The sequence below is a fragment of the Lithobates pipiens genome, unplaced genomic scaffold (assembly GCF_037356315.1).
Source record: "Lithobates pipiens isolate NorthernLeopardFrog02 unplaced genomic scaffold, aLitPip1_a1.2 Scaffold_13, whole genome shotgun sequence".
Lineage (NCBI taxonomy): Eukaryota > Metazoa > Chordata > Amphibia > Anura > Ranidae > Lithobates > Lithobates pipiens.
Window position 1 is genome coordinate 120,093,615 of NW_027507718.1, and position 26,387 is coordinate 120,120,001.

General features: G+C 43.0%; 1 protein-coding gene across 2 annotated transcripts in view; it reads right to left on the minus strand.

Moving 5' to 3' along the window:
- SLC25A42 (solute carrier family 25 member 42) overlaps positions 1-26,387 on the minus strand; it is a 105,713-nt gene that overhangs the window by 55,520 nt on the left and 23,806 nt on the right. For both annotated transcript variants that reach the window (XM_077475466.1, XM_077475467.1), the window contains exon 2: positions 15,771-15,898. In XM_077475466.1, coding sequence (XP_077331592.1) covers positions 15,771-15,857 — 87 coding nt within the window. In that variant the 5' untranslated portion in view covers positions 15,858-15,898. The remainder of the gene's footprint in view (positions 1-15,770; positions 15,899-26,387) is intronic.

Consider the following 26,387-nt stretch of genomic DNA (forward strand, 5'->3'; position numbering starts at 1 on the left):
TCAGTTTTTCAGGCGGACCTGATCGAACCCTTAGCGGGGATATGGCAGTAAATAAGCGGGAATATGGCGGAAATAAAAGAAGTCACATTCTTTTGATAACCACTTCGTGCCCACGCTATAGACGAAAGATGTGTAAAGCGTGCACACCAATTGCCGGGAGGGCGTCCCTGGACATCCTCCTGTTCACGTCCCCTCTGCACGCCGCCATGGGCGCACATCGGGGAAGTCCTGTGTTGGCCATGTCCCTTGGATACAGCCAATCACAGATCATGCTAAATGGCCAATCACAGCAGCCATTTAGCACTCGAGCGGTGTGTCCAATGGGAGGTGATCTCATATGTGGGGGGCTGGGGGCTATCTTCCCCTCACTCGTCTCCATGTCAGGCCAGGGACAGGTCCAGATCGTCGTCACAGACCTGGCTCCTAACTTTTTTAGCTGGCTCCTAGATTCCAAGCAAATTTGTCAACCCCTGACATATAGTATTTTGCATGACCGCCATGATTTGTAAGGGCAGCACCAAGTCTTCTAGGCATGGAATGAACAAGTTGACAACATATTGCAACATCTATTAGAGCAAAATTAGAGAGAGCACCACTCTCCCATAAGGCGATGGGGCTTTCACAGATATGTCACCGTCTCTGAGGTAAGCACTTACACAATGGGCAATAAAAATAAAATTTAAAAAAATCCGAAATATACAAAGCATAAAACTATATAAAGAATGGACCAAAAATGATAATCTATAAAAAAGCTTGAAATATGCTTGTGTGTGCAGTAATCTGACGTGTTTTACAGACTCCTTATCTGCTTCTTCTGAACAGCTCAACGTGCATCATATTCTATCAAATTGACCAACTCTAGCATCAGAAAAGAATGAACTGACCTTCATCCGGTAATTGAGCGGTGATGTCAGTCACCGAACTGGCCTGGTGGGCATCGGATCATATCCAAGGCAAGACGGGTATAAACCAATTGTTATCTGGGTATAGCAGAGACAAAGTGCATGGTTGTGTTTAGAAAATGGAAAATCCATGCCTAGCCATCACTGTGGTATGCGTCCTGAGACTAGTCAGGATCGAGGGAAAGAAGAAGAATACAGCAATGTACAGAGACAGAGACATCCTTGATGAAAACCTGCTCCAGAGCGCTCTGGACCTCAGACTGGGGCGAAAGTTCATCTGTGGTTGTACACAGACACATGCCTCCTCTTTTACAGATCAGCGTGTAAGGCGAGAAATCCTCAAAGCTGTAATATATCCTTAGTATATTCTTAGAAGTATCCTTTAGTATACACGTATGAATTTTTTCTCCTTAGGAGGCCGGCTCTCTGGTAAAGTTATCCCAGAGTTGAAATCACAGCAAGATCACTTTTATAGGCAGGGGAAAGGTAACGCCCGATCCCCCTTATGACATCATGTAAAGCTCTCTCTCTCTTGTAAGAGTTTGCCAGGAAGGGAGGGGGAGGAGTCATAAGAGGGCCAATCAGAGCTGCAGAGCTGGAGGTGTACCTCGGTGTGTGTAAATCCAGGAAGTGGAAGAGGCTGCAGCTTCAGCTGCCCACAGTTAAAATGGATGCAGCCAGGGAGATTTTTGCAGCATATTTGGCAAGTACAGAATAACAGTATATCTAAAAAATAATATGCAAAGTGGTTGGAGGGAAGCTTCCTTTTTAAGGGTACTGACTGCCACACTCTTGTCCACATCCTCTTGTAAAAATTCTAGCATAGAGGAGGAATCCCGCTGGATACGGTTGTAATAATTGCACCAAGTATTGTATACTTTACAAACTTTATTATTATAGATTGCTTTAGATTCTTTTGACTTGACACACGCTCTGAAAACCCCCTTTTCTTCAGGAACGGTTCTTCATAAAACCAGGTTGTGAGAGTTAACCTGGCTACTTCCAGGGGAAGTCAATATTGTTTGACCTCCAACTGTGAAAGGGTGGAAAACCTTACCACTTTTGGCCAAAAAGGAGCTACGAGGATGATTGACATAGCCTCCTTTTAATACCCTTTGGAATTAACTGGAATGGAGGAAAGGCATAACACAGATGAAACTTCCAGGTACGCACCAGAGCATCCGTCCCCAGGGAAACCTCTTCTCTGTTTAGAGATTAGAACAGAGGAGTGTGCGCATTCTCCCAAGTTGCAAAAAAAAATGTGCTTGCAGCTGACCCCACTCTCTCGCAATCGAAGAGAAAATTCCTGGATGCAGAGACCATTCCACTTCCTAAATCGAGTGACTGCTCAGCTCAGAAAATCAGCTCCCCTATTTGTTTAAACATGCCACTGCCGTGGCATAGTTCACGAGAATTTGCATGACAATCCTAAAAGGTCTTGAAAGAACACCGATAAGGCCATCGCAATAGCCTTTAATTCTCTCTAATTAGAGGACTTTGAAGCTTCTGTCTTGGATCAGCTTCCCTGAGCTTTTCCTTCAAATGAGTTACAAAGCTCCAGGAAATGGCATCCATAGCTATCCTCAACTCAATTGGAAACAAAATGGTTTGATTCCTCCACCAAAGGATTCTTTTTACTTTGGTGGGAATCTTTACCAAGGTAGCCAAACACTCCACTTGGTGATCCCAAACTTTTATAAGAAAAAGTTGAAGCGATCTGAAATGCAGAAGCCTGGCATGAATAAAGTTAAAGTTCCTAGCGAGACTAAATTCTGACTCAAATACTCTTTCAAAGTTGCAAAGAAGAGGAGATTGTTGACATAAAGGATCCCTGCAATCCCAAAGATGAAGAGGAGTTAGGGCCTCTTCAAACACCTTTGTAAACATATGTGGAAAGGATGAAAGGCCAAAGGGTAGGGCCCTGAACTGCAAATGAAGAATCTGACCCCTCCATCCTCAAAGCTAACCTGAGAAATTTCTAAGACTGAAGAGAAGGAATATGCAGATATGGATCTCTCAGGTCCATTGATGCCATGTAACAATCCTGGATCAAGAGATTTCTGACTGAAATGACAAAGTCCATCTGAAATTTTTTGGAATGGACTGATCCGTTTAGAGGCTTTATAATTAAGGAGAAACTTTCCTGAACACTTCCCCACCAGAAATACTTGGGAGTAGAATCCCTGTTGTAGTCCCTCTGGTGGCACTTGCATAACAACTCTCTGTACTATCAGTTTCTGGATCAGGGACTTCGTCGCCAGAGCTTTGACAGGGTCCTTCAGGATGTTTGTCACCAAAAAACTTTTTTAGGGGATTCTGCAAATTCAATTACATACCCTTAGGAGAGAATGTTCAAAATGTATTGGTTTGAAGTGATGCCATCTCACAGATCATTGTGATTTTGCACCTTGTGCAGGGCAAATAAAAAAAGGACTCCCCCCTCTACTTTTTTATTTCTGCAAGGACCAAGTTTTCTTTTTTCCATGAGACTTGTTCTCTTGGTTCTGAGCCATCTGGAGGTGAAAAAGAAAAACACTTGGCTGGCCGAGTCTTCTTTTTCTTAAGCGGAAAATATTTTTTTATCCTTTGTATGATCCAGAATAGATTCCTGCTCCGGAATAAAAAAGAAGATCCCCTGCAAATGGAATGCCACAGTTTAATCATTAGATGCTGCATCTCCTTGCCAATTCTTCAGCCATAATGCTCTTGCTAGTACAGCTGATCTGGCTGCCATCCTAATAGATTCAGCTGAGGTATCCGCTACGTAAGCGACAGTAGTGGTTAACAATCCTTACAATGAATGGTATGAAAGTCATCAGTGGTGTCCCCCAAGGTTCAGTGTTGGGGCCCTTACTTTTTAATATATTTATAAATGATATAGGATTAAAAGTAGCATTTCAGTCTTTACAGATAACACCAAGCTGTGCAGTGGAATAACGTCCTTACAGAATGTCTTTAACGTACAAGCCGACCTCAATGCACTGTTTAATTGGGCAACTATGTGGCAGATGAGGTTTAATGTTGATAAATGTCAAGTTATGCACTTGGGGGGCTAATAATATGTATGCATCATGCATACTAGGAGTACAACTGGGGGAATCAATGGTGAAAGATCTAGGTGTTTCGGTAGATCATAAGCTTAATAATAGCACGCAGTGGCAAACTGCGGTTTCCAAAGTGATCGATTTCTTATCTTGCATTGAGAGCGATATAGGAGAGCGAGAGCGAGAGCGAGAGCTTGCCCCTGTAAAAATCATTAGTAAGACCTCATCTGGAATATGCAGTTCAGTTTTGGGCACCAGTTCACAAAAAGGATATCAGGGAACTGGAGAAAGTGCAGTGAAGGGCAATCAAACTGATAAGGCATGGAGGAGCTCAGCTATGAGGAAAGATTTGAGAAACTGAATTGAACTAGATACTAACATTTATAAGCAAGGTTGATCCAGAGAATATCCAATTGCCTCTCCGGGAATCAAGAAAGATCTTTTTCCCCTGCTGGAGCAAATGGTTTCATGCTTTGCTGGGTTTTTGGCCTTCTTTTTAATTTTTTTCCTTTTATTGGTAAAACTAGATGAACTTGTGTTTTTTTTTTCAATCAAACTATGTATGTAAACATACCTGACCAGAAGCCCAGCCCCTTCCAGAAATGAGGACCTTGCCTCTGGACATGGCCGAGGATGCTACTCAGCCCCCAGAAAGATGGCCCCTTACCTTTCTGCTCGGGACCATCCCTCTGCACAAAATAAATAAATAAGAGCAGTGCATCCTGGCATTATGGCTCTCTCCAAACACAGAAGGGGAGCCAAATATCCCCACCCATGCCCGGAGAACTTTGGGAGGACCCGCATAAGGAAAAAAAAAAAGGGGGAGTAGCAATCAAGACAAGAGGAACCCACAAGGTGTTCCTGCCAGGAGGGGGAAACACAAAAACTGAAGAGTTTGGAGTAGTGGTGTATCCTGCCACCTGGTGATAGGAGCTACGATCTCTCAAGTGCTGTCCTGAAAGACATTTTTTTTTACTACTGTACGGTTATTTGTTTGGATATTTACACAGTGCTGCATGGCGTGTGGAACTAATTTAACAGTCACTTAAAGCTGTTGCACAAAAGAAGTCTACTGCAGGTAAAATGTACTCGTCAATGAATTCTCAGTGTCAAACCGATGCCATCCATGCAAGACCTTAGGAAGTTAAAGTGGTTGTAAAGTCACTTAGATTTCTTCATAGAATCCCGTTTTTAATCAAGTTATGTGCTCCAGTATATGTGCTTTGGAATAAGGTATGGAGCTGCATATTTTTTATAGAGTGCCATTTGACCGCCCGCCACTCTCCTCCCATCCGAGAATTACAACAGGAGGGGCTGAGAATCCCCCCTCAACATCAGCTGGGAGGGGAGCAGCGGGCAGTCACATGAGCGCCGAGCAGTGCTCTGAAACATGATATGAAGATGCATATTTTTTTTAAAAGCACATACACTGTCAAACATAACTTCATCAAACACAGGGAATTCTAGGAAGAAAATAGTTATTATAGCAGCAGGAGGGGAGGGGCGAGGAGCAGATCGGCAACGAGACTAGATGACGGGCAGGGATGGAGGGGGTGAGAGGACAAACAGTGGGCTGACGGAGGGATATAAACTGACCACGGTATCATGGATCAGCATGGATAATAAACGTGGTCAGTTTACAGAAGGGAGGGCAGCACCAGGCAGGATTAACCAGGTATTTTATATGATAGAACAGGACAAATTTAAGGCTACTTTCACACTGATCTGAAGCAAAAAACTATTGCACTTTATTTACCACAAACCTGCTTGAAAAAAAAATCTACTCAGTGTGAAAGCAGCCTTAGTGTTGTCAAATAAATCATATATCATACCCTGATGGTTTCTGTGTGTGAATAGATCTTTGCACATATTAAATAAAACCTTTTCATTCACAGAACAGCAGATAGGAAATCTGGGGCTTCTTCTTTTCTGCAGTGCACAGCTTACTTTACAAACAACTTTTTTCCATAGGTGTTGACAAATTTTGACAGAGACAGCAGATCCAGATAAGTTCCATTGACCCACTTCTTAATATAAATTATATATATTTATACACACACACACCCAAGTGGAGTTTTGGTGAAATTGCCACAGGGGTCCAAACAGCAGATGTTAACGATGAAGGCCTAAAGTGATCTACACCACCTGTAGGGGCATATTTACTGAAAAGTCACAATTAGGAAGAGGAATGGGTATAATGTCATAGAAAGCAAAAAGAATTAACTTGTAATAATCAGGAGGTATCAAAATATTACACAGAACCAGTAAATGCTAAAAGTGTTTGTTACATATTCCTGATATTTGCCTGCTGAAAAATCCCAACCACGACACCATCTGCCTGGAGTTTGCATGTTCTCCCTGTGCTTGCGTGGGTTTCTTCCGGGTACTCCGGTTTCCTCCCACACTCCAAAGACATGCTGGTAGGTTAATTAGACCGTGTCCAAAAAAAATTGGCCATAATATGAGTATTTCAATGTTGTAAGTGTGTCGGGACTCTACAGGTTAAAGGGCCGCATAAATAGCTGCAGATGGACACCGGTGGCAAGAAAAGCGCCCTGAGGCGATTCAGTTCGTATAGGTAGCGCTATACAAGTCATTCATTCATTCATTCAATCATGCTGTACTATGTACTTGTAAAAAAAAAAAAAAAAAAAAGTAACCGTCTCCTTGTATTGCTTCCTTTGTGTAAAATCCCTGGTGTTCCTGCCAGTCCCTCTGCTTTCCTATTAAAAACTGACCACACTAAGCAGCATGGTCAGTTCCCTAGCTATGCTGGGAACTCAGTGTGCTCCACCAATGATCAGAATTGTCCTTACACGCCCCCTCTGCACAGCCATTCACTGGAAATATCAGGGTGCTGACGCTTCTCCTCCCCCCAGCTGTTATGCAGCTGAGAACAGAGGGAATGTGATCACTTATAAAAAAAAAAAGAAGCAGGGGGAGAGAAGTATTTATGAGATATATATATATATATATATCTATATTAGAGGTCGACCGATATATCGGCCGATATTTGCAGTTTTTTAAATAATCGGCATCGGCCAATTGTGTTGCTAAAAAGCCGATTCTACAGCGGGACTTTGAAATGACTTCTGTAAGAAGTCAGTGTGAGTTGCCTGAGTCGTCATAGCAACCCTTTCCTCCTCTCTGGGCAGACTGCCAAGAAAAGAACTAAATGATACAATGTTTACACTTCTGAATGAATGAAGTCATCACTGTGTAGAAGTTCTCAGTTTAACCATTTAAAGACTAAATCTTTTCTGACACTTGTTGCTTACAAGTAAAAATCCTGTATTTTCTGCCAGAAAATCACTTAGACCCCCCAAAAATTATATATATTTTTTTAGCAGAGATCCTAGGGAATAAAATAGCGGTTGTTGCAATTTGCACAGAGGTCTTTCAAATGCATTCAAATGCATTTTTTTGGGAAAAAAATACACCATTTAAAAAAGTAAAATAAAATAAAAACAGTAAAGTTAGCCCATTTTTTTTTATTTTTTTTGTCCAAAAGTTTTGACTACCCGTTTTTTATTTAATATATAGTTTTTTTTTTTTTTTTTAATCTAGATCATACATACAAGTAAACTGAGGCGATTCAGTTCGCATTGTGCGCTATATAAGTATTTCATTCATTCATTCATTGGAGGTTTGTTTTGTTTAATAAATGTTTAAAGTGGGAGTCCGCCGGGACTCCGCGTTTTTTTTTTTTTTTTTAAAGCCAGCAGCTATAAATACTGCAGCTGCTGACTTTTAAAATAGTGACACTTACCTGTCCAGCGCGCCCGCGATGTCGGCACCCGAAGCCGATCTCTAGATCGACACTCGAGTGCTGCCGCCGCCATCTTGGGTATGGGAATCAGGAAATGGAGCCTTTCGGCTTAATTTCCCAGTTCCCCACTGCGCATGCGCGAGCCGCGCTGCGCAATAAGGACGGTCCCCGCTGCCTCTGGGATCTGTGTGTTTCCCAGCAGGCAGCGGGGCACTTGCGGAAGGGGGCGGACACTTGCAGAAAGGGGTGTAATGTACGCCCCTTTCCGCAGAGAGCTAGCCCGGAAGTGGGTGCAGTTACCTGGATTATCCAGGTAACTGCACCCCCCTCCCCCCTGAAAGGTGCCAATTGTGGCGCCGGAGGGGGGGAGGAATCCGATGAGCGGAAGGTCCATTTTAGGGTGGACCTCCGCTTTAAGTGTAAGAAATTTTCTCTATCACTTATGAAGGCTGCTTTCACACTGGAGCGGGCAGACGTTGATGGTAAAACGCAAGTTTTAGCAGGTCTTTACCATCATTTTAGTGGTGCTATTTGGCTGCTAGTGGGGCACATATAACCCAGCTAGCGGCCAAGGAAGAGGTTAAATGCGCCCATGAAGCACCGCTGCCAAATCGCATTGCATGCGCTTCGGCAGTGGTGCCCATTCATATCAATGGGCAGGAGTGGTGGAGGAGCGGTATACACCACTCCAAACGTGCTGCTTGCAGGACTTTTTTTATTTTTTTTAAGATCCTGCCAGTGCATCGCCTCAGTGTGAAAGTACTCTGTCTTTCACACAGACTGCAGGGGAGCCATTTTGCAGGCACTTTACAGGCGCTATTTTTAGCCCAAAAGCGCCTTAAAAAACGCCCCAGTGGGAAAGGTGTGTTAGATCAAGGGGGATTAAAAATAAATAAATAAAATCGGCCTAACATATCGGCCCAAAAAAATCGGCATCATATATCGGCTATCGGCCGCCATGATTTCTAAATATCGGCATCGGCATCGGCCAGAGAAAAACCCATATCGGTCGACCTCTAATCTATATCTATATCTATCTTTACACAAATGTTTTGCCTTTCATTTCAGTTTTAAACTGAATGAGTTGTATTTACAAGTTAATCATTTACAATCACAGGTATAAAAAGGTAAAAAAACAAACAAAAAACATTTTTTAGTTTTGGCTAGAGTGGGGAGGGTCCTATTAGGTTTGTATGGCTGTCTGTGTTCACAATCTCTATTTGTCCTGCTTACAATTATCAGTGAAAGAAAAATCCTAAATTTCGGGCATTACCAGAAAAGTAAGAGGGGAAATCTTCTAATGGGCACACTAGTTCTAATTAGAGGTCGACCGATATGGGTTTTTCTCTGGCCGATGCCGATATTTAGAAATCATGGCGGCCGATGGCAGATATATGAGGCCAATTTCTTTTTGGCCGATATGTTGGGCCGATATGTTAGGCTGATTTTTTTTTAGATTTTTTTTTTATCCCCCTTCATCTCATAAAATTTAACACACCTTTCCCACTGGGGCGTTTTTTCAGGCACTTTTGGGCTAAAAAATAGCGCCTGTAAAGTGCCTGCAAAATGGCTCCCCTGCAGTCTGTGTGAAAGACAGAGTGCTTTCAACCTGAGGCGATGCGCTGGCAGGATGTTAAAATAAGTCCTGCAAGCAGCACGTTCGGAGTGGGGTATACCCCTCCCCCACTACTCCTGCCCATTGATATTAATGGGAACCACTGCCGAATCGCATGCAATGCGATTTGGCAGCGGTGCTTCACGGGCGCATTTAACCTTTTCCTCGGCTGCTAACTGGGTTATATGTGCCCCACTAGTAACCGCTAAAATAATGGTCGAGCGCCGCTAAAACTAGAAGCATTTTACCATCAACGCCTGCCCGCTCCAGTGTGAAAGCAGCCTTCATAAAAAAAAAAAAAAAATAATGGGCTAACTTTACTGTTTTCGTTTTTTTTAAATCATTAGTGTATTTTTTTTCCCCAAAAAATTGCATTTGAAAGACCTCTGCGCAAATGCCGTGTGACATAAAATATTGCAACAACCGCTATTTTATTCCCTATGGTCTCTGCTGAAAAAAAAAAAAAAAAAAAAAAAATTTATATATATATATATATATACACTTACACACACACATACTTTTTGGGGGGTCCAAGTGATTTTCTGTCAGAAAATACAGGATTTTTACTTGTAAGCAACAAGTGTCAGAAAAGATTTAGTCTTTAAATGGTTAAATAGGAAGTAAACCCTGATGAGTTTACTTCCTCTTTCATTCCCTGCAAAGGCAAAGCATAATGGACTACTATGCATCGCATAGTAGTCCATTATGTGTCACTTACCTGACACAGGAGCCAGCGAGGTCGCTGCTGTCCCCTGTAGTCCGCCGCATCCATCTTCTTGGTGGGGTCTCGTAGCTCCGCCGCTGTCATTCGGCGAAGCCGCGATGACGTCCCTCCCGCGCATGCTCAAGGGAGCCGACACGCGCTGCAGCTCCGTCGTTGAGAATGCCGCGCTCAGTGCGCCTGCGCGCCACTGTCTACAGCGCATGCGCCGTAGACAGCGGTGCCTGTTTTCGGGCAAATATTTCCTAAACCATATAGGTTTAGGAGATATTTCTTGGACCTACAGGTAAGCCTTAATCTAGGCTTACCTGTAGGTCAAAGTGGTTTGTAAGGGTTTACAACCACTTTAAACTGAGAACTTTACACACTGAGTTGAGTTCATTCATTCAAGTGTAAACATTGTATCTCTACTCTTTTCTTGGCAGACTGCCCAGAGAGGAGGAAAGTCTGATCTATGAAGACTCAGGAAACTTGCACTGACTTCTATTACAGAAGTCATTTGCAAATCACTCAGTAGTTTTAAATCGGCCTTTTTATCAGCACAATCGGCCGATGACGATTAATTAAAAAACTGCAAATATCGGCCGTCTAATATATCGGTCGACCTCTAGTTCTAATACTCTGGGGGTCCTAAGGGATTCCCTCAATTTCCAGGGATATCCTCTCAGTACCTGTTTTGGCTATGAGACAGGAAGGGAAGGTAAATCTCCTCACTGGGACACAGATGGCAACAAAAACTGACAGGGGTTATAGCCCTCCCTTACTTTATCCAAAATGAAAAAAAACATTTTGCCTATAGTTCTATTTTAAATACATTCTCTATAATGTACACAGTTTCAAAAAGACCAGAAAAAGAGCTTTAATAAAAAAAAATAAAAAACAACTGTAATTTTACTATGCCCAGTTAGTCTATAAACGGTCACATCACTGTTTAGGCAGATTCGACAAGCCAATGACTGAAGATCAGTTACCCAAATGCTTTCAACACAGATCACCCGACTAGCATTGATCAAATGACAGGCTTATAGGGCATTCCAAATGTAACTGCTTGCCGACCAGCCGCTGCAGTATTACTGCAGCAGAATGGCACAACTGGGCGAAACGTTACCCTATGTCGCTTAACTTTTTGGCCACTAGGGGCACAAGCATGCCCACAGCTGATGCGAGTGCCCAGTCGGCGCGATGACCACTGGGCACCTGCGATCCCTCGTAACAGAGCAAGAACCGGGATCTGTGTGTTGTAAAGGATTAGCATCAAATGTAGAGCTTAAAGGACTCCACCACTCACTGGTTCTTCTTTTTAAGGGCTTTGTTTGCCCATTTTTATTAAAAGAAAGTCCAACAAACAAAGATAGGTTTCCCTCGCAGGGGTTTCAGCATTCCTTTTCATCAACAAAACTACATTCAGCCTAGTTGGCTCTCACTTGAAGCACTGCAGCTCTGGCCTTACCCTAGGCCATGGGTCTTCAAACTATGGCCCTCCAGTTGTTCAGGAACTACAATTCCCATCATGCCTAGTCATGTTTGTGAATGTCAGAGTTTTACAATGCCTCATGGGATGTGTAGTTTCACAACAGCTGGAGGGCCGTAGTTTGAGGATCCCTGCCCTAGGCCCTTGTCCGTCTCATACAGACAGGGCCGGATTAACATAGGGGCTATTGGAGCTGCAGCTCCAGGCCCCTTTCTCAAGATAGGCCCATTTGCCCAAAAAAAAAAAAAAAAATATAATCAAAAAAAAAAAAAAAAAAGGATTGAGTTCGGGGATTGTAGCTCGGCGATCAGGAGTCACAGAGACCCCACATTTGGGGGGTAGGGAGACCCACTCCAGCACTGGTTAAAATATGGGGCTGCTATCATCTATGGTTCTGGAGATACAGCGCAGACTGTCAGAATCTACATACAGAGCGACAGTATAAATACAAGCTGGAACACTGCAGCAGACGGAGAGGATGAACTCACAGGGCTTATAATAATTATTTGTATCTTACTTATGATAATTAACCCCTTGCCACCCAGGCCCATTCTGAGACTTCTCTCCTACATGTAAAAATCATCATTTTTTTTATGCTAGAAAATTACTCAGAACCCTCAAGCATTATATATTATTTTAGCAGACACCCTATGGAATAAAATGGTGGTCTTTGCAACTTTTTATGTTACACGATATTTGCGCAGCAATTTTTCAAAAAATTTTTTGGGAAAGAAACGGTTTCATTCATAAAAAAAAAAACACTAAAGTTAGCACAAATTTTGTTGTGTACTAAGCGATGCTTTACATTTTTTACAGATAACATGTTTAGAGTTACAGAGGAGGTCTAGTGCTAGAATTATTGCTCTCGCTCTAACGATCGTGGCGTATGTAACCTGTGTGTATCTGGCTCTGATACTAACCAGTGCCTACCCAGGGACTGACTAGTATCTCTCCCCAGCCTGTCCCCACACACCCTCTCACCTGCTGACCTGTGAATCAATCACTCCCGCAGTGTTATTGTGTTATTGTGTTCTGCCAGTCAATACAATGATTAGTGTTGCTAACTATAGCTGGCAGCACTGATTTTTTGGGGGAAAACCTGACAGGCTGGTTTTACTCAAGTCTGTTAATAGGTTGACTTGTGTAAAACCAGCTAGCCCATACATAGATCGACTATGGCTGGTCTCTGCTTAATTGGTGTAATTTCAATCCATGTCTGGCCCGCTTAACCACTACGCAGTCCCTAAACATCCTTCCACAAACCTTTACATTTTTCCTTCCCAGATTACTTCATCCTCCTCTCCTATACATAGTGCCCACTGTCATACCCTCCACACTACTCTCCTATACATAATGCCCGCTGTCATATCCTACACACTCCTCTCCTGTACATAGTGCCTGCTGTCATATACTTCTCTCTTGTACATAGTGCCCACTGTTGTACCCTCCACACTCCTCTCCTGTACATAGTGCCCACTGTCATACCCTCCCTCCACACTCCTGTCCTGTAATTACTGCTTACTGTCCTACTCTCCTGTACATTGTGCCCAATGTCATACCCTCTACACTCCTCTGCTGTGCATACTGCTCACTGTCATACCCTTCACACTCCTCTCCTGTACATAGTGCCTTCTGCCATACCCTCTGCACTCCTCTCATGTACATAGTGCCCACTGTTAGACCCTCCACATTCCTCTCCCTCACCTGCACATACTTCCCACTTCTATGCCATCCATACTCCTCCCCTATGCCTCTTACCCACAAAAACTGTTCTTTAAAATTATACTGAATATCCTCAATGTTACCAGCTCTAGAATGGGCACACTTTTGTTAGTTCAACTAAAGGAAATCTCACAGCCCTCATATTTGTTCTGCCCCATTATTAGTACTTATTTAATTTTGTAATTATTATTGTGATGTATAGAGGAACACGGGGGATGTCAGCTACTCTAAATATAGCACTTGTAAAAAAAAGAGTCCCTGGAAATATTTTTGAAATGTTGACAACTATGCACTTAGGCACAGGGTCAGTAGGGGGCCCCATGAGAGGCTCCTGTAATATTAAAGCGGTAGTAAACTTTTCTAACATTACTACTTTTTAGAGGCCCTGGGGTAGGTTATGCCATAATGTACAACTATGCCCAGCATATTAGCACATTAGGGTACACTTAAATTGTCAGACTGAGCGCTCCAGGGCTGTGCTGTGATCAATCCAGCGGGGCCCAGGCACTTCCATCTTCACCCGGTCTTCCTTCTGGGTTCTGTGTCTTCAGTCACTTGCCTTGGCCAGGCTGCATTGATGTAATTCCCACACATGCTCATGTGCATTCTCTCTCATTCCCCCCTCCTTTCTCTCTCATCCTCCCTCCCTTACCCCTTACACCTCTTTCACCCCCTTTCTCTCTCTCTCTCTCTCTCTCTCTCTCTCTCTCTCTCTCTCTCATGCTCCCTCTCTCTCTTTAATTTAATTTGTTATAACGAAAAATAGTTAGCATTTTTATTTATTTATTGTTTATAAAAGGCCCCACCAAAATCCTCAGCACCAGGCCCATGATGTTCTTAATCTAGCCCTGCATACAGACTGTTTCACCGACCACCTTGGTGCACACAGCTAAGAACCTCTTGCTGCACTGGCTCCCACATGGAGCCCACCTGACTAGAAGAGGTCAACCGATATTTGGTATTTTTTAATTAATCAGCATCGGCAGATTGTGCTGATAAAAAGTCTGTTATAACTTCAGCGCCACTTGCAAATGACTTCTGTAATAAAAGTCAATGCAAGTTGCCAGAGTCTTCAGTGGAGTGACTTGTTTCCTCTCTGGGCAGTCTGCCAAGAAAAGACCAAAGAGATACAATGTTTACACCTATGAATGAATTAAACTCTGTGTGTAGGAGATCTCAGTTTAACCATTTAAAGACTAAATCTTTTCTGACACTTATTGCTTACAAGTAAGGCCCCTTTCACACGGGACGGATCAGTAATGATCCGCCCCGTGATGATCCGCTCGCTCAGCGGGGATCGCTCCGTTGTCCCCGCTGAGCTGGCTGTGGACAGGGCGGTCTCCGCACACTGTGGGGGGACCGCCCTGTCAGCTCTCCGCTCTCCTCTATGGGGATCGGATGTGCACGGACCGTCTGTCCGTGTTCATCCGATCCCCTCTGCAGACGGATAGAAAAATAGGATTTTCCTCCGTCTGCAGAATCGGACAGTAGCGGAGGCGGACGAAATCGGGTGTCTGTGGATGTTCATCCGCAGACACCCGCTATCCCATAGGGATGAATGTATGCCTGTATTTCATCCGCAAACGGATGGATGAAATACGGACATATCGTCCGCATGTGTGAAAGGGGCCTAAAAATCCTGTATTTTTTGCTAGAAAATGTGGGATATTATAGCAAAAAGTAAAAGATAGTGTTTTTTTTTCAAAATTGTCACTCTTTTGTTTATAGCGCAAAAAATAAAAACCGCAGAGGTGATCAAATATCACCAAAAGAAAGCTATTTATGGGGAAAAAAAGGATGACAACTTTGTTTGGGTAAACGACTGTGCAACTGTCAGTTAAAGCGGCACAGTGCCGTATCGCAAAAATGGACTGGTCATTGAGCAGCCAAATCTTCCGGGGCTGAAGTGGTTAAGGTTTTGCGGACCTTTTTTTTTTATGGCTATTTACAGTTATTTACTTTTTGGAATAAAATTATGCAAAACGGATATAAAATATGAGCTTCAGGTGCATTACTTTATTAAGCCGACCAACCCTTAGCAAAGTACCTTTTGCTAAATTCCGAAAAAGGGTACTTTCCTAGGGGTAAGTTGGCTTAATAAAGTTTTTCAATGTCGTTGTCTAATAGCGGTTTGGTATTTTTGTAAAATTTCCAGTCATTTATTTACATTAGAAGAAGCACCCAATGCTCTTTTTATGCATCGGTTCTCCACAGTTGGTTTTTGTAGCCAGGGGTTTTGCTTCCCCTATATCTGTTGTGTTTTTTCTTGCTTCGCCTTAAACACAAATAAATAAAATGGTTTCACTTTATGAATTTAGGTTTGTGTTAAAATTGCAGCTAATGTTTTCACTTCCAGATGCTAGGCAATTTAGCACATCATAAAGGAAGCAAGTTGTGCCTGTGACAAACTACCGCTATAATATCCCATACAACTGTGCCAAGGCTAAGTTAGGTGGAGCTCTCTTTCAGTGCAGTTCATGAAACAGCGACAAAACCTACCAACACTGCTTGTTCAGTATCTCTTACCTCTGATGACACTGCAGCAGTGGAAAGGACAGTATGTGCTCCATTTCTATTCAGACTCGCTTGGCTTTCCTTAATACCATTCTCCATACCACGATTCTTCCCAGCTGTGTTAGAAAACAAAGCGACTCCTGACAATGAAAAAAAAAAAAAAAAAAAAAAACTTCCGATGAAGGATATCTCCAAGCAGTACTCTTTTTTTACCTTGCAGTATAAAGCAAGTCATGTAAACAGCAGAACATTTCTTCTAATGACTTTCAGTGCCGTGTTAAGGTGAAAAAAAGGAGGGGGCGAGCAACATGCAACCAGTAATGTTCCTGAGCATTGGCACTAGTCAACAACTTATTTTCAGAACTACTATATCAAACATCCCAAGCATTGCTGCAAGATCCTGACTCCAAGGTAACAAGTTACAATATATCAAAAATCTGTGTTTATAATATGTAAAAGAGTTAGGGATGCACCAATGTCATTTTTTTTTTTTACAATGACTACAAGTACCGATACTTTTTTTTAGTACTCACGGATACCAATTATTATTATACTGATACCTACCGCAACTGTTTTGTTTTAACTTCAGCGGTCAACAAATGGTACAAAGCATTTAAAAGTTATTTATAAATGAAATAGATTTTTTTTTTTCCCATTTGGCACTTTTTCAATGTGAAATGTGTAAATACATGCCAATATATAAAAGTGTAAAAATATTTACTAACAAAGCAAACAAAAAAAAGTTTTAATATTGTTTATAAAATAGACGTGAACAAAGGAAAAAAGTAATAATTAAATGGAGGAGAATAGGGAGTTAAGGCTGATTAGAGTAAATTAAGGGTTATTAAAGTGGTGTTGCCACCAAAAAATGAAAAAGCTGCTTAAAATTCATAAAAAAAAAAATAAATAATAATAATTGGCAAAAAAAATAATTTTTTACTCACCTCTAAATACCGGTTGCTAGGGGGTCCCTCGTAGTCTGCCTTCTTCATTGCCCGGGCTGGTGACATCACTTCCTCTTGCGCCGCACATTCACCTGGGACCTGTCACGTGTCCCAGGTGACTGTACGGCGTATCACGGCGCCCTGCGCCGCTTGCGCATGCGCAGTGGGTGCCCGGCTGTGAAGCCACAGCCGGGTGCCCACAGTATGCACGACGGCGCCGCGAGCGGGGAACGAGGGGGGGCTTCTTTCCCCCGCATCGCTGGACCCTGGGGCAGGTAAGTGTCCGATTATTAAAAGCCAGCAGCTGCAGTATTTGTAGCTGCTGACTTTTAATTTTTTTTTTTTTTAAGGGGTACCCCACTTTAAGGGGTTACACAGAGGAACTTTTGTTCATCCCTGATCTGCAGATGAAGAAACAGAAATATACAAAAAGAAACAATGTTTCTTTTTTTTTATTTATTTGTTTCAGGTCTGAGCAATGTTGGTAATAAACTTTTTTTATTTTTTTTTGACAGCTCCAATTCCCAAACTTCTTTAACAGTGGGGAGAACCACTGACAGCTCAAAGAGCCGAGCCTGAAAGTATCGGTTTCATGTATCAGTGCATTTGCACGAGTACCAATACTTGTGCAAATACTCGGTATCAGCACCGATACTAGTACAACGGGGAGGAAGAAAGCCGGACTCCTCCGCTAGCAAAAGAGCTACAAGAAGATAGCGGAGGAGTCCGGCGAGAAGACCCCCGAAGACGGAAGACCCCCGGAGCTGTGCAATAAAATATTTTATCTCGTGTGTGGTGTTTTTTTTTGGTACTTTTATTTTACAGGTGAATGGGTAGGGGTACATTGTACCCCATACTCATTCACATAGGGTGGGGGGCCGGTATCCGGGGGCCCCCTTATTCCGATAAGCCCCCCGCCCGCAGACCCCGACAACCAACGGCCAGGGTTGTCGGGAAGAGGCCCTTGTCCTCATCAACATGGGGACAAGGTGCTTTGGGGTGGGGGGGCCGCGCGGCCCCCCCTTCCCCAAGGCACCCCCCATGTTGAGGGCACGCGGCCTGGTACGGCTCAGGAGGGGGGGGCGCTCGCTCGCTCGCCCCCCTTTCCTGGCCGGCCGGGTAGTGTGCTCGGACAAGGGTCTGTTGTGGACTTAGGGGGCACCCCCACGCCGATTTTTTTCGGCGTTGGGGTTCCCCTTTAAGTCCATACCAGGCGGCGGGGCCCGCGACGTCTCCGTCGCGTGCTCCGCCTACCTGGATACCCGCTCGAAATGAGCAGACTTTTCTCCGGGCGGGAAAAGTCCGCTCATTTCGAAAGTACAGCGGACTGGCACACACACGGGCGGACTGTCTGCTCAAACCAAGCTTGGACGGACAATCTTACGGAAATTCCGTAAGACTTTGTTCGTCAGACTGTCCGCTGAAAAAGTCCGCTGAAGCCCACACACGAGCGGACTGTCCGCTCAAATGTGTTTCGGCGGACAAAGTTGGGCAGACAGTCCGCCCGTGTGTACGCGGCCTAAGTGTATACATATGTGAAACATCATCTAAACAAATTGCGCAGCGTTATGGTTGAGACTACCCAAAATGATTCCCTTTTCAACTTTTCATTTAGCATGTGGGGGGGGGAAAAACAAAACAAAAAAAAAAACCAAACACACACACCATATACAGTAAACCATTTCCCAATAATCCTCCAAAAGTGATTAACGAAAAAAAAAAAGAAAATCCAGTGTTTGAGAATGCTGATATAACCAGAAAAAAACTCCCTCTTCAACACACCACAAGGATATGTGCTCACCCCTCCGCATTATAAGAGGACTGAGAAGTGCCTGATATATCAGCGTTCCCAAACACTGGATTTTAATTTTCTTTTTTTTTTCACTAATCGCTTTTGGAGGATTATTGGGAAATTGTTTACTTATATGTTGCGTGTGTGCGCAGGGCCACCATCAGAGGCGTACAGCCTATACAACTAGAGGTCGACCGATATGATATGTGCTGATAAAAAAAAACTCATTACATGTTCAGCGCAACTTGCAAAAGACTTCTGTAATAGAAGTCAATGTAAGTTGCCTGAAGACATCAGTGAAGGACTTTCCTCCTCTCTGGGCTGCCAAGAAAAGATCAAAGTGATACAATGTTTCTTCTTCAATGGGCTGAACTCCCTGTATAGAAGTTCTCAGTTAAACCATTTAAAGACTAAATCTTTTCTGACACTTGTTGCTTACAAGTAAAAATCCAGTATTTTCTGCTAGAAAATCACTCAGAAGCCCCAATAATTATATATATTTTTTTAGCAGAGACCCTAGGGAATAAAATAGCGGTTGTTGCAATATTTTATGTGATGCGGTATTTGCGCAGAGGTCTTTCAAACACAAGTTAGCCTTTTTTTTTTCGTCCAAAAGTTTTGGGGAGTACCTGTTTTTGTGTATTTAATGAATAGTTTTTTTTTTTTGTAATCTAAATTATACATACAAGTGAACTGATTGGAGGTTTGTTTTGTTTAATAAATGTGTAAGAAATTTTCTGCATCACTTATTAAGGCTGCTTTCACACTGGATCTGGCAGGCGTTGACGGTAAAACGCTGCAAGTTTTAGCAGCGATTTACTGTCATTTTAGCCCCGCTATTCGGCTGCTAGCGGGGCAGTGAAGCACTGCTGCAAAAATCGCATTGTATGTGCTTCAGCAGTGGTGACCATTCATTTCAATGGGCAGGAGTGGTGGAGGAGCGGTTTACACCGCTGCAAAGATGCTGCTTGCAGGATTTTTTCTTCTTTTTTAAACGTCCTGCCAGCGCATCTCCTCATTGTGAACGCACTCGGGCTTTCACACAGACTGCAGGGGAGCCGTTTTGAAGGAAATTTACAGGCGCTATTTTTATCCCAAAATTGCCTGAAAAACGCCCCAGTGTGAAAGGTGTCCAACTTAGATTTTATGAGATGGGGGGGAGGGGGAAGATTAAAAAAAAAAAAAATAATAAAATAAAAAATTATCGGCCTAACATATCGGCCCAAAAAAAAAAAAAAAAAAAAAAAAATCGGCATCATACATCGGCCATCGGCCGCCACGATTTCCAAATATCGGCATCGGCCAGAGAAAAACCCATATCGGTCGACCTCTAGTTACAACTGCAAGGGGAGCTGTGTTTTGCATTACAGAAACATTCTCCCAGCGTGTGCTCTCTGTGGCATTGAGCTCAGACATCAAGCTCTTTACTGCCACCTCTGGCTACTATGTGCATGTGCACCCTTTGTGTACTGTTCTTCTCTGTGCCAACAACATGTGAGCTTTGTGAAAACGAGCTAGGGCCAGGTAGGAAAAAATTATTTACAAGTAGTGGCTGTGAATGAAAGGGAGGGGCCAGAGCCTTGTGTCTTTACAGATTTGTGTATGTGTGGGGCTGCCCTATATACAGGTGTTTGGGAGGCTGGGCTGGAATATATACGGGCAGTGGCGATGTGTCGGGCAGGGGAGTGTGGTGTATAATTTAGTTAAAATGTAAAGTAATTTTAAGAATGTTCGTTCGATTTTCTAACCGTGTTACTTGTTACTGTGATCAAAACGGACGTTTGTTTTCAAACTACAGAGACGGGAAAATTTTGAAATAGAAAACTTCTGTCTGAAAATTCCTTTCACCAAACGTATGTGGTTTTCGTTCAGGAATTACATTAATTTTCAAAAAAAGAAATGTTAAAAGCAAGTAAAATTTTCAAACAACATTCTTTCATTCAGTGAATGTACAAAGATTTTTCATATGAATATTCGTCTGAAAAAGGATCTGTGTGGCCAGCATAAGGCTCGGTACACACCTATGCAGTTTGCGCACGTGATTTATGCGATTTTGCAATTTTTTTTGGCCAATTTGTTGGGCAGATTAAAAAACACAAATTGCTGCAAAAACGCACTTCATGCTTTTCTGCAGCTTCTCCATTGAAGAAGTATATTGAACCAAAAAATAAAGCACTGTTTTGCGTTAAAAAGTCCCAGACCCTTTCCAAATACGCAGTAGCTGCAAAAAAGCATAGATATGAACGTGTTCCATAGGAAACCATGTAAATGAACTGTAGTGCGTTTCTGCAAAAAGCACCAAAAAAAAAAACAGGTGTGAACCAGGCCTAAGATGTTTAGTAACATAATGGGAGTTAAAAAAGCTAAAATTTGCCTTTTATTAGCACAAAAAAAAAAAAAAAAAAAAAAAAAAAAGATAAATCGCTACTATGAGGGGTTAATTTTTTTTTTACTGTGAAACTAATACAGTAGCAATTATTTGCTCTTTTTTGTACTATAAAGAGCTATTTAAAAAAAAAAAAAACCCATTATGTTAGTGGCCGATTAATCGATTATGAAAATAGTAATAGATTAATTTCATAATCGATTAGTTGTTGATGCCCTAGAATGAATATTCGCCGTTTTAACACTAAATCGGCTCTCCACCAATCAGGAAGCGCGTGTGTTACCCGTCACCCGATTGGCTAAAATTACAGGCGCTGTGACTGAACGCCTATCAGGAAGAGGAGAGGAGATGCATGGAGAACACAGCTCGCCGCCATCACCCACTGCCCCACTGAGATAGGGTAAGTGCCGGGCAGACAGTGAGCAGGTGGGGGGGGGTCACAGTGTTAACATTTAAATGGGCACAGTGGTGGAAATTGATGGGGCACAGTGAGGCTGCCTTTGATGTTTTTTTTTCCCTGAATATTTTAGTTTGTTTGCACCCCCCGAAAATATTTGAGCACCAGCTGCCACTGTATACATGTACGTGCGCGCGCTGACATATATACAGTGGTGAGCTGACATATAAAAAGGAGTGTGTGTGGGTGCGACATATATACAGGGGGAGCTGATTATATATATATATATATATATACACACACACACACACACATATATAGGTGTGTGTGTGTGGTGGGGGAAGATATATACACAGGTGTGAGGGTGGCTGGTATATATACACAGGTGTGTGTGTGTGTGTGTGTGTGTGTGTGTGTGTGTGTGTGTGTGTGGGGGGGGGGCTGACATATATACAGGGGTGAGGGGGCAACTAACATATATACAGGAGTGTGGGGGGGGCGATATATATACAGGTATGAGGGGGGCTGGTATATAAACAGGTGTGTGTGAGGAAGGCTGACATATATACAGGATTGAGGGGGGCTGAGTGTGTACAGGTGGGGTAGCTGGTAGGATGGCCCACAGGCAAGCTGGGGGGAATGATGGCGGCCAGGCCTAAAGCTGTGTAAGGGGCCCAAAAATTTCTGATGGAGTGTGTGTGAGTGTGCCATTTCTTCCACTTACTGATTGAAAAGGGAAAAGATTTGGGCAGTCTTACCCATAACGCTGCACAATTTGTTTGGACGATATTTCATATACAGTGCCTTGCAAAAGTATTCACCTCCTTGGCTTTTTACCTATATTGTTACATTACAGCCATTAGTTTAATGTTTTTTTTTTTTTTTTTAAATCTTAATTGTATGTGATGGATCAGAACACAATAGCTAATTTGAAGTAAAATTAGAAAAATATATACATAAAACTATTTTTTAGAAATAAAAAACAGAAAAATTAGCATGTGCGTATGTATTCACTCCCTGTGTTATGAAGCCCATAAAAAGCTCTGGTATAACCAATTACCTTCAGAAGTCACATAATTAGTGAAATGATGTCCATTTGTGTGCAATTACACATACACACCTTTTTGAAAGGCCCCAGAGGCTACAACAATGGATGGGCTCCGGCGTGTTCGCACAGCCCACGCGCAGAGCCCGCCAGGAAGTCGGCACTGCGCCACGCTAATCACAGGCAGCGAGACATTGCCCCAATGCGCGGATGCAGAGATCGGGAAAAGTCTCACTGCCTGTGATTAGCGCAGAGCAGTGCCGACTTCCTGGTGGGCTCTGCACGTGGGCTGTGTGAACACGCTGGAGTCCATCCTTAGCTACAACACCTAAGCAATAGGCACCAGTAACTAAACACTGACATGAAGACCAAGAAACTCTCCAAACAAGTAAGGGACGACGATGTTGAGAAGTGCAAGTTAGAGTCCATTCACACAGGGGCAACATGACTTGCAGCTCGACTTCGGGAGGTAACTTGGACACGACTTGAGTGCGACTTACAACACGACTTCAAGTCGCCCCCAGGCCAGGCGACTTTGGCTGTGGCCAATCACAGAATAATCCGCTCTCGAGGGGGAACTCCACACCAAATTTTTAATAAAAAACCCGGCATGGGTTCCCCTCCAAGAGCATACTAGGCCCTTAGGTCTGGTATGGATTTTAAGGGAAAAAAAAACAGCATGGAGGTCCTCTCAAAATCCATACCAGACTCTTATCCGAGCACACAGCCCGGCCGGTCAGGAAATGGGGTGGGGGACGAGCGAGTGCCCGCCCCCCCACCCCAAGGCACCTTGTATCGGAATCAGGGAGCCCCCAGATCCTGGCCCCCCACCCTATGTGAATGAGTATGAGGTACTAACCCAAGGGCCTGGTTTGGCCCTGGAGGGGAACCCAGGCCGGTTTTTATTATTAGAGAGGTGACTTTTCCTGTAAAGTCGCTTCAATATAGATGGAGATCCGACTTGGAGGCGACTTCCATTGAATTCTATGGGTACAAGTCGGATTGAAGTAGTACAGGAACCTTTTCTGAAGTCGGAGCGACTGCAGTAGTGTGCATTAAGATGGATCCATTTACATTGATTTATTTCAAGTAGCGCGACTTGAGGCGACTAGGGGAGACTTGAAGTCAGATCCAAAGTTGCACCTGTGTGAATGGACTAGGTTATAAAAAAAAAAAAAAAAAAAAAACATCCAAATCTTTGATGATCCCTAGGAGCACCATCAAATCTATCATAACTAAATGGAAAGAACATGGCACAACAGCGAACCAGCCAAGAGACGTCCACAACTCATGGGCCTGGCAAGGAGGGCATTAATCAGAGAGGCAGCACAGAGACCTAAGATAACCCTGGAGGAGCTGCAGAGTTTCACAGTAGAGACTGGAGTATCTGTAAAGCAACAATAAGCCGTATGCTCCATAGAGTTGGGCTTTATGGAAGAGTGGCCAGATGAAAGCCATTACTTTCAGCAAAAAAACAAAAATGGCACGTTTCAAGTTTGCGAAAAGGCATGTGGGAGACTTCCAAAATGTATGGAGGCAGGTGCTTTGGCTTGATTGCCAAGGAAAGCGCTATGTCTGGCGCAAACCCAACACATCACCCAAGGAACACCATCCCTACAGTGAAACATGGTGGTGGCCAGTGTCATGCTGTGGGGATGTTTATCAGTAGTCGGAAATGGGAAACTGGTCAAAGTTGAGGGAAAGTTGAATGGTGCTAAATACAGGAATATTCTTGAACAAAACCCTGTGCCACTCTGTGTGTGATTTGAGACTAGGACGGAAGTTCACCTTCCAGCGGGACAATGACCCCAAACACACTGCTAAAGCAACACTTGAGTGGTTTAAGGGGAAACATGTAAATGTGTTGAAATGGCCTAGTCAAAAGTCCAGACCTCAATCCAATAGAAAATACGTGGTCAGACTTAGAGATTGCTGTTCACAAGAGCAAACCATCCAACTTGAAGGAGCTGGAGCAGTTTTGCAAGAATAAATGGGCAAAAATCCCAGTGGTAAGACGTGGCAAGCTCATAGAGACTTATCCAAAGCAACTTGGAGATGTGATAGCTGCAAAAGGTGGCTCTACAAAGTATTGACTTTAGGGGGGCGAATAGTTATGCATATTGACTTTTTCTGTTATTTTGTCCTATTTGTGGTTTGCTTCACACAAAAAAAAAAAAAAAAAAAAAATCAAAAGTTGTGGGCATGTTCTGTAAATTATATGATGCAAATCCTCAAATACATGTTGATTCCAGGTTGTGAGGCAACAAAACGCGAGAAATGCCAAGGGGTGAGGGGGAATACTTTTGCAAGGCACTGTAACTCAATTGCCATTTGTAGCCATCTGGCAATAGATCCTTTAGTGGCTTTCTGCCCCTTTTTGGTGCCAGAAAACTAAAAAGATTCAGAACTCCAAAATGTTTTAGTCAACTGCATATAATGCAAAACAATTCTTCCCAAAAAAAAAAAGTCTTGTTCTTTCTCCCCTGATGGGTTAAAGTGATATTAAAAGTCTTGGTTTTTTGTCATTTAAAAATAACAAAAACACATACTTGCCTGATGATTGCAATGCCAAATTAATTTTTTGCATTCTCTTCTGGCAAGAAAATCTGTTCCGCTTAACAGATCCAAAACCCCAACGACAGAACATTCTTGGATGGGATCAGGTTGGACTTGCACATTTACAATCCAGCCTAAGCTCTCCAGGAGGATTTTAGGCCACTTGCAAGTCCTTCCTGAACTGGTCTTATGAGTTTGCCAGAAACAAAAGATCAAGGTACGGGATTACATTAATGACTCTGAACCTTAGCAAATCCAAGGCCTCCGCCATCATGTTCGTGAAGATGTGGGGCGATGATGACAGGCCGAATGGTAGTGCCCTAAACAAGGCGTCTTGTTCTCAGGGACAGTCTAAAAAAAATCTTTGCAAGCTCTCTCAAAGTTGGAATGTGGAGACAAGCATCCCTAGGATCAATGCCATGTAGCAATCTGAAGGCAGCAAGTTTCTGACCAAAAAATAAAATCAGGATTTTTGAGCAAAAAATTTCCTGATGGTTTTCCTACTGTGTGGGAAATATGTGGGAATAAAAACCCATTTGGGTTTCTCCTGAAGGGATGGTATAATCACTCTCTGAAGTATCAGATCCTGAACCAGGTTCTCCATTGCAAAAGCCGTTAGCAGATTTTTCGGAACATCTGTGACAAAGTACCTTCTTGGAGGAACCTCTGCAAATTCTATCTGATGCCCCTTTTGCTGACAAGCCTCCGGATATACAGGCTTGTAATTATTTTATCACACTGTGGCAAGAACACCTGTAGCCTTCCTCCCACCGGAAACAGCAAGTCACTGCAATTTTTCAGGCTGTGCAGGACTATGAAAAGGGACCCCTCCTTTTTCTATTGCTTTCTGCGACCTCCATACTTTTCTTGCCCTGTGACTTGTCGTCTTGCTGCAGATTCCTCTGCGAACCAAATACATTTTGGCACTTGTTTGCTCTTCTTCACAGGAAAAAAACCTTTTCGTCCATTGTGTTCCAAGGTTGATTCCAAGTCTGTCACAAAGATCTGCTGAAAATATTGCTCATAGCCTTATTTTGGAGTCCCCTGCCAGGTTTTTGGCCATAAGGCCCATCTTGCAGAGTTAGATAAGGCAGCTGAGCGAGGTGTTAAGAATATGGACTCTGCGGACGGATCTGCTATATACGGTAACCCACAGCTTTAGAAATAGTTGGGAAAGAATCTAGAATTTCCTCCTTTGGGGTCCCTGTGCTAATGTGCGCCTTAAGCTGGTTCAACCAGTGTTCAAGATTCCTCACTATGCAGGTGACTGCCATAAGCAGGCTTCCATGCTCTCTTCAACAGTAAATATACCATTGTATCCATTGCTGCCTTTAAACTTCCATGTCTTAAAAAGCTAAATCTGTGCTTTGAGACTTGCATGACTGCAGCATCCAACTTGGGAACTTTGTTCAAAACGAATGAGATATCTTTCTCGAAACAGGAACCTTCTCTTGTGGGGATCCCCAAAAAAATAAAAAAAAGGAAGAAGAATTTTCGGATCCTGCCATT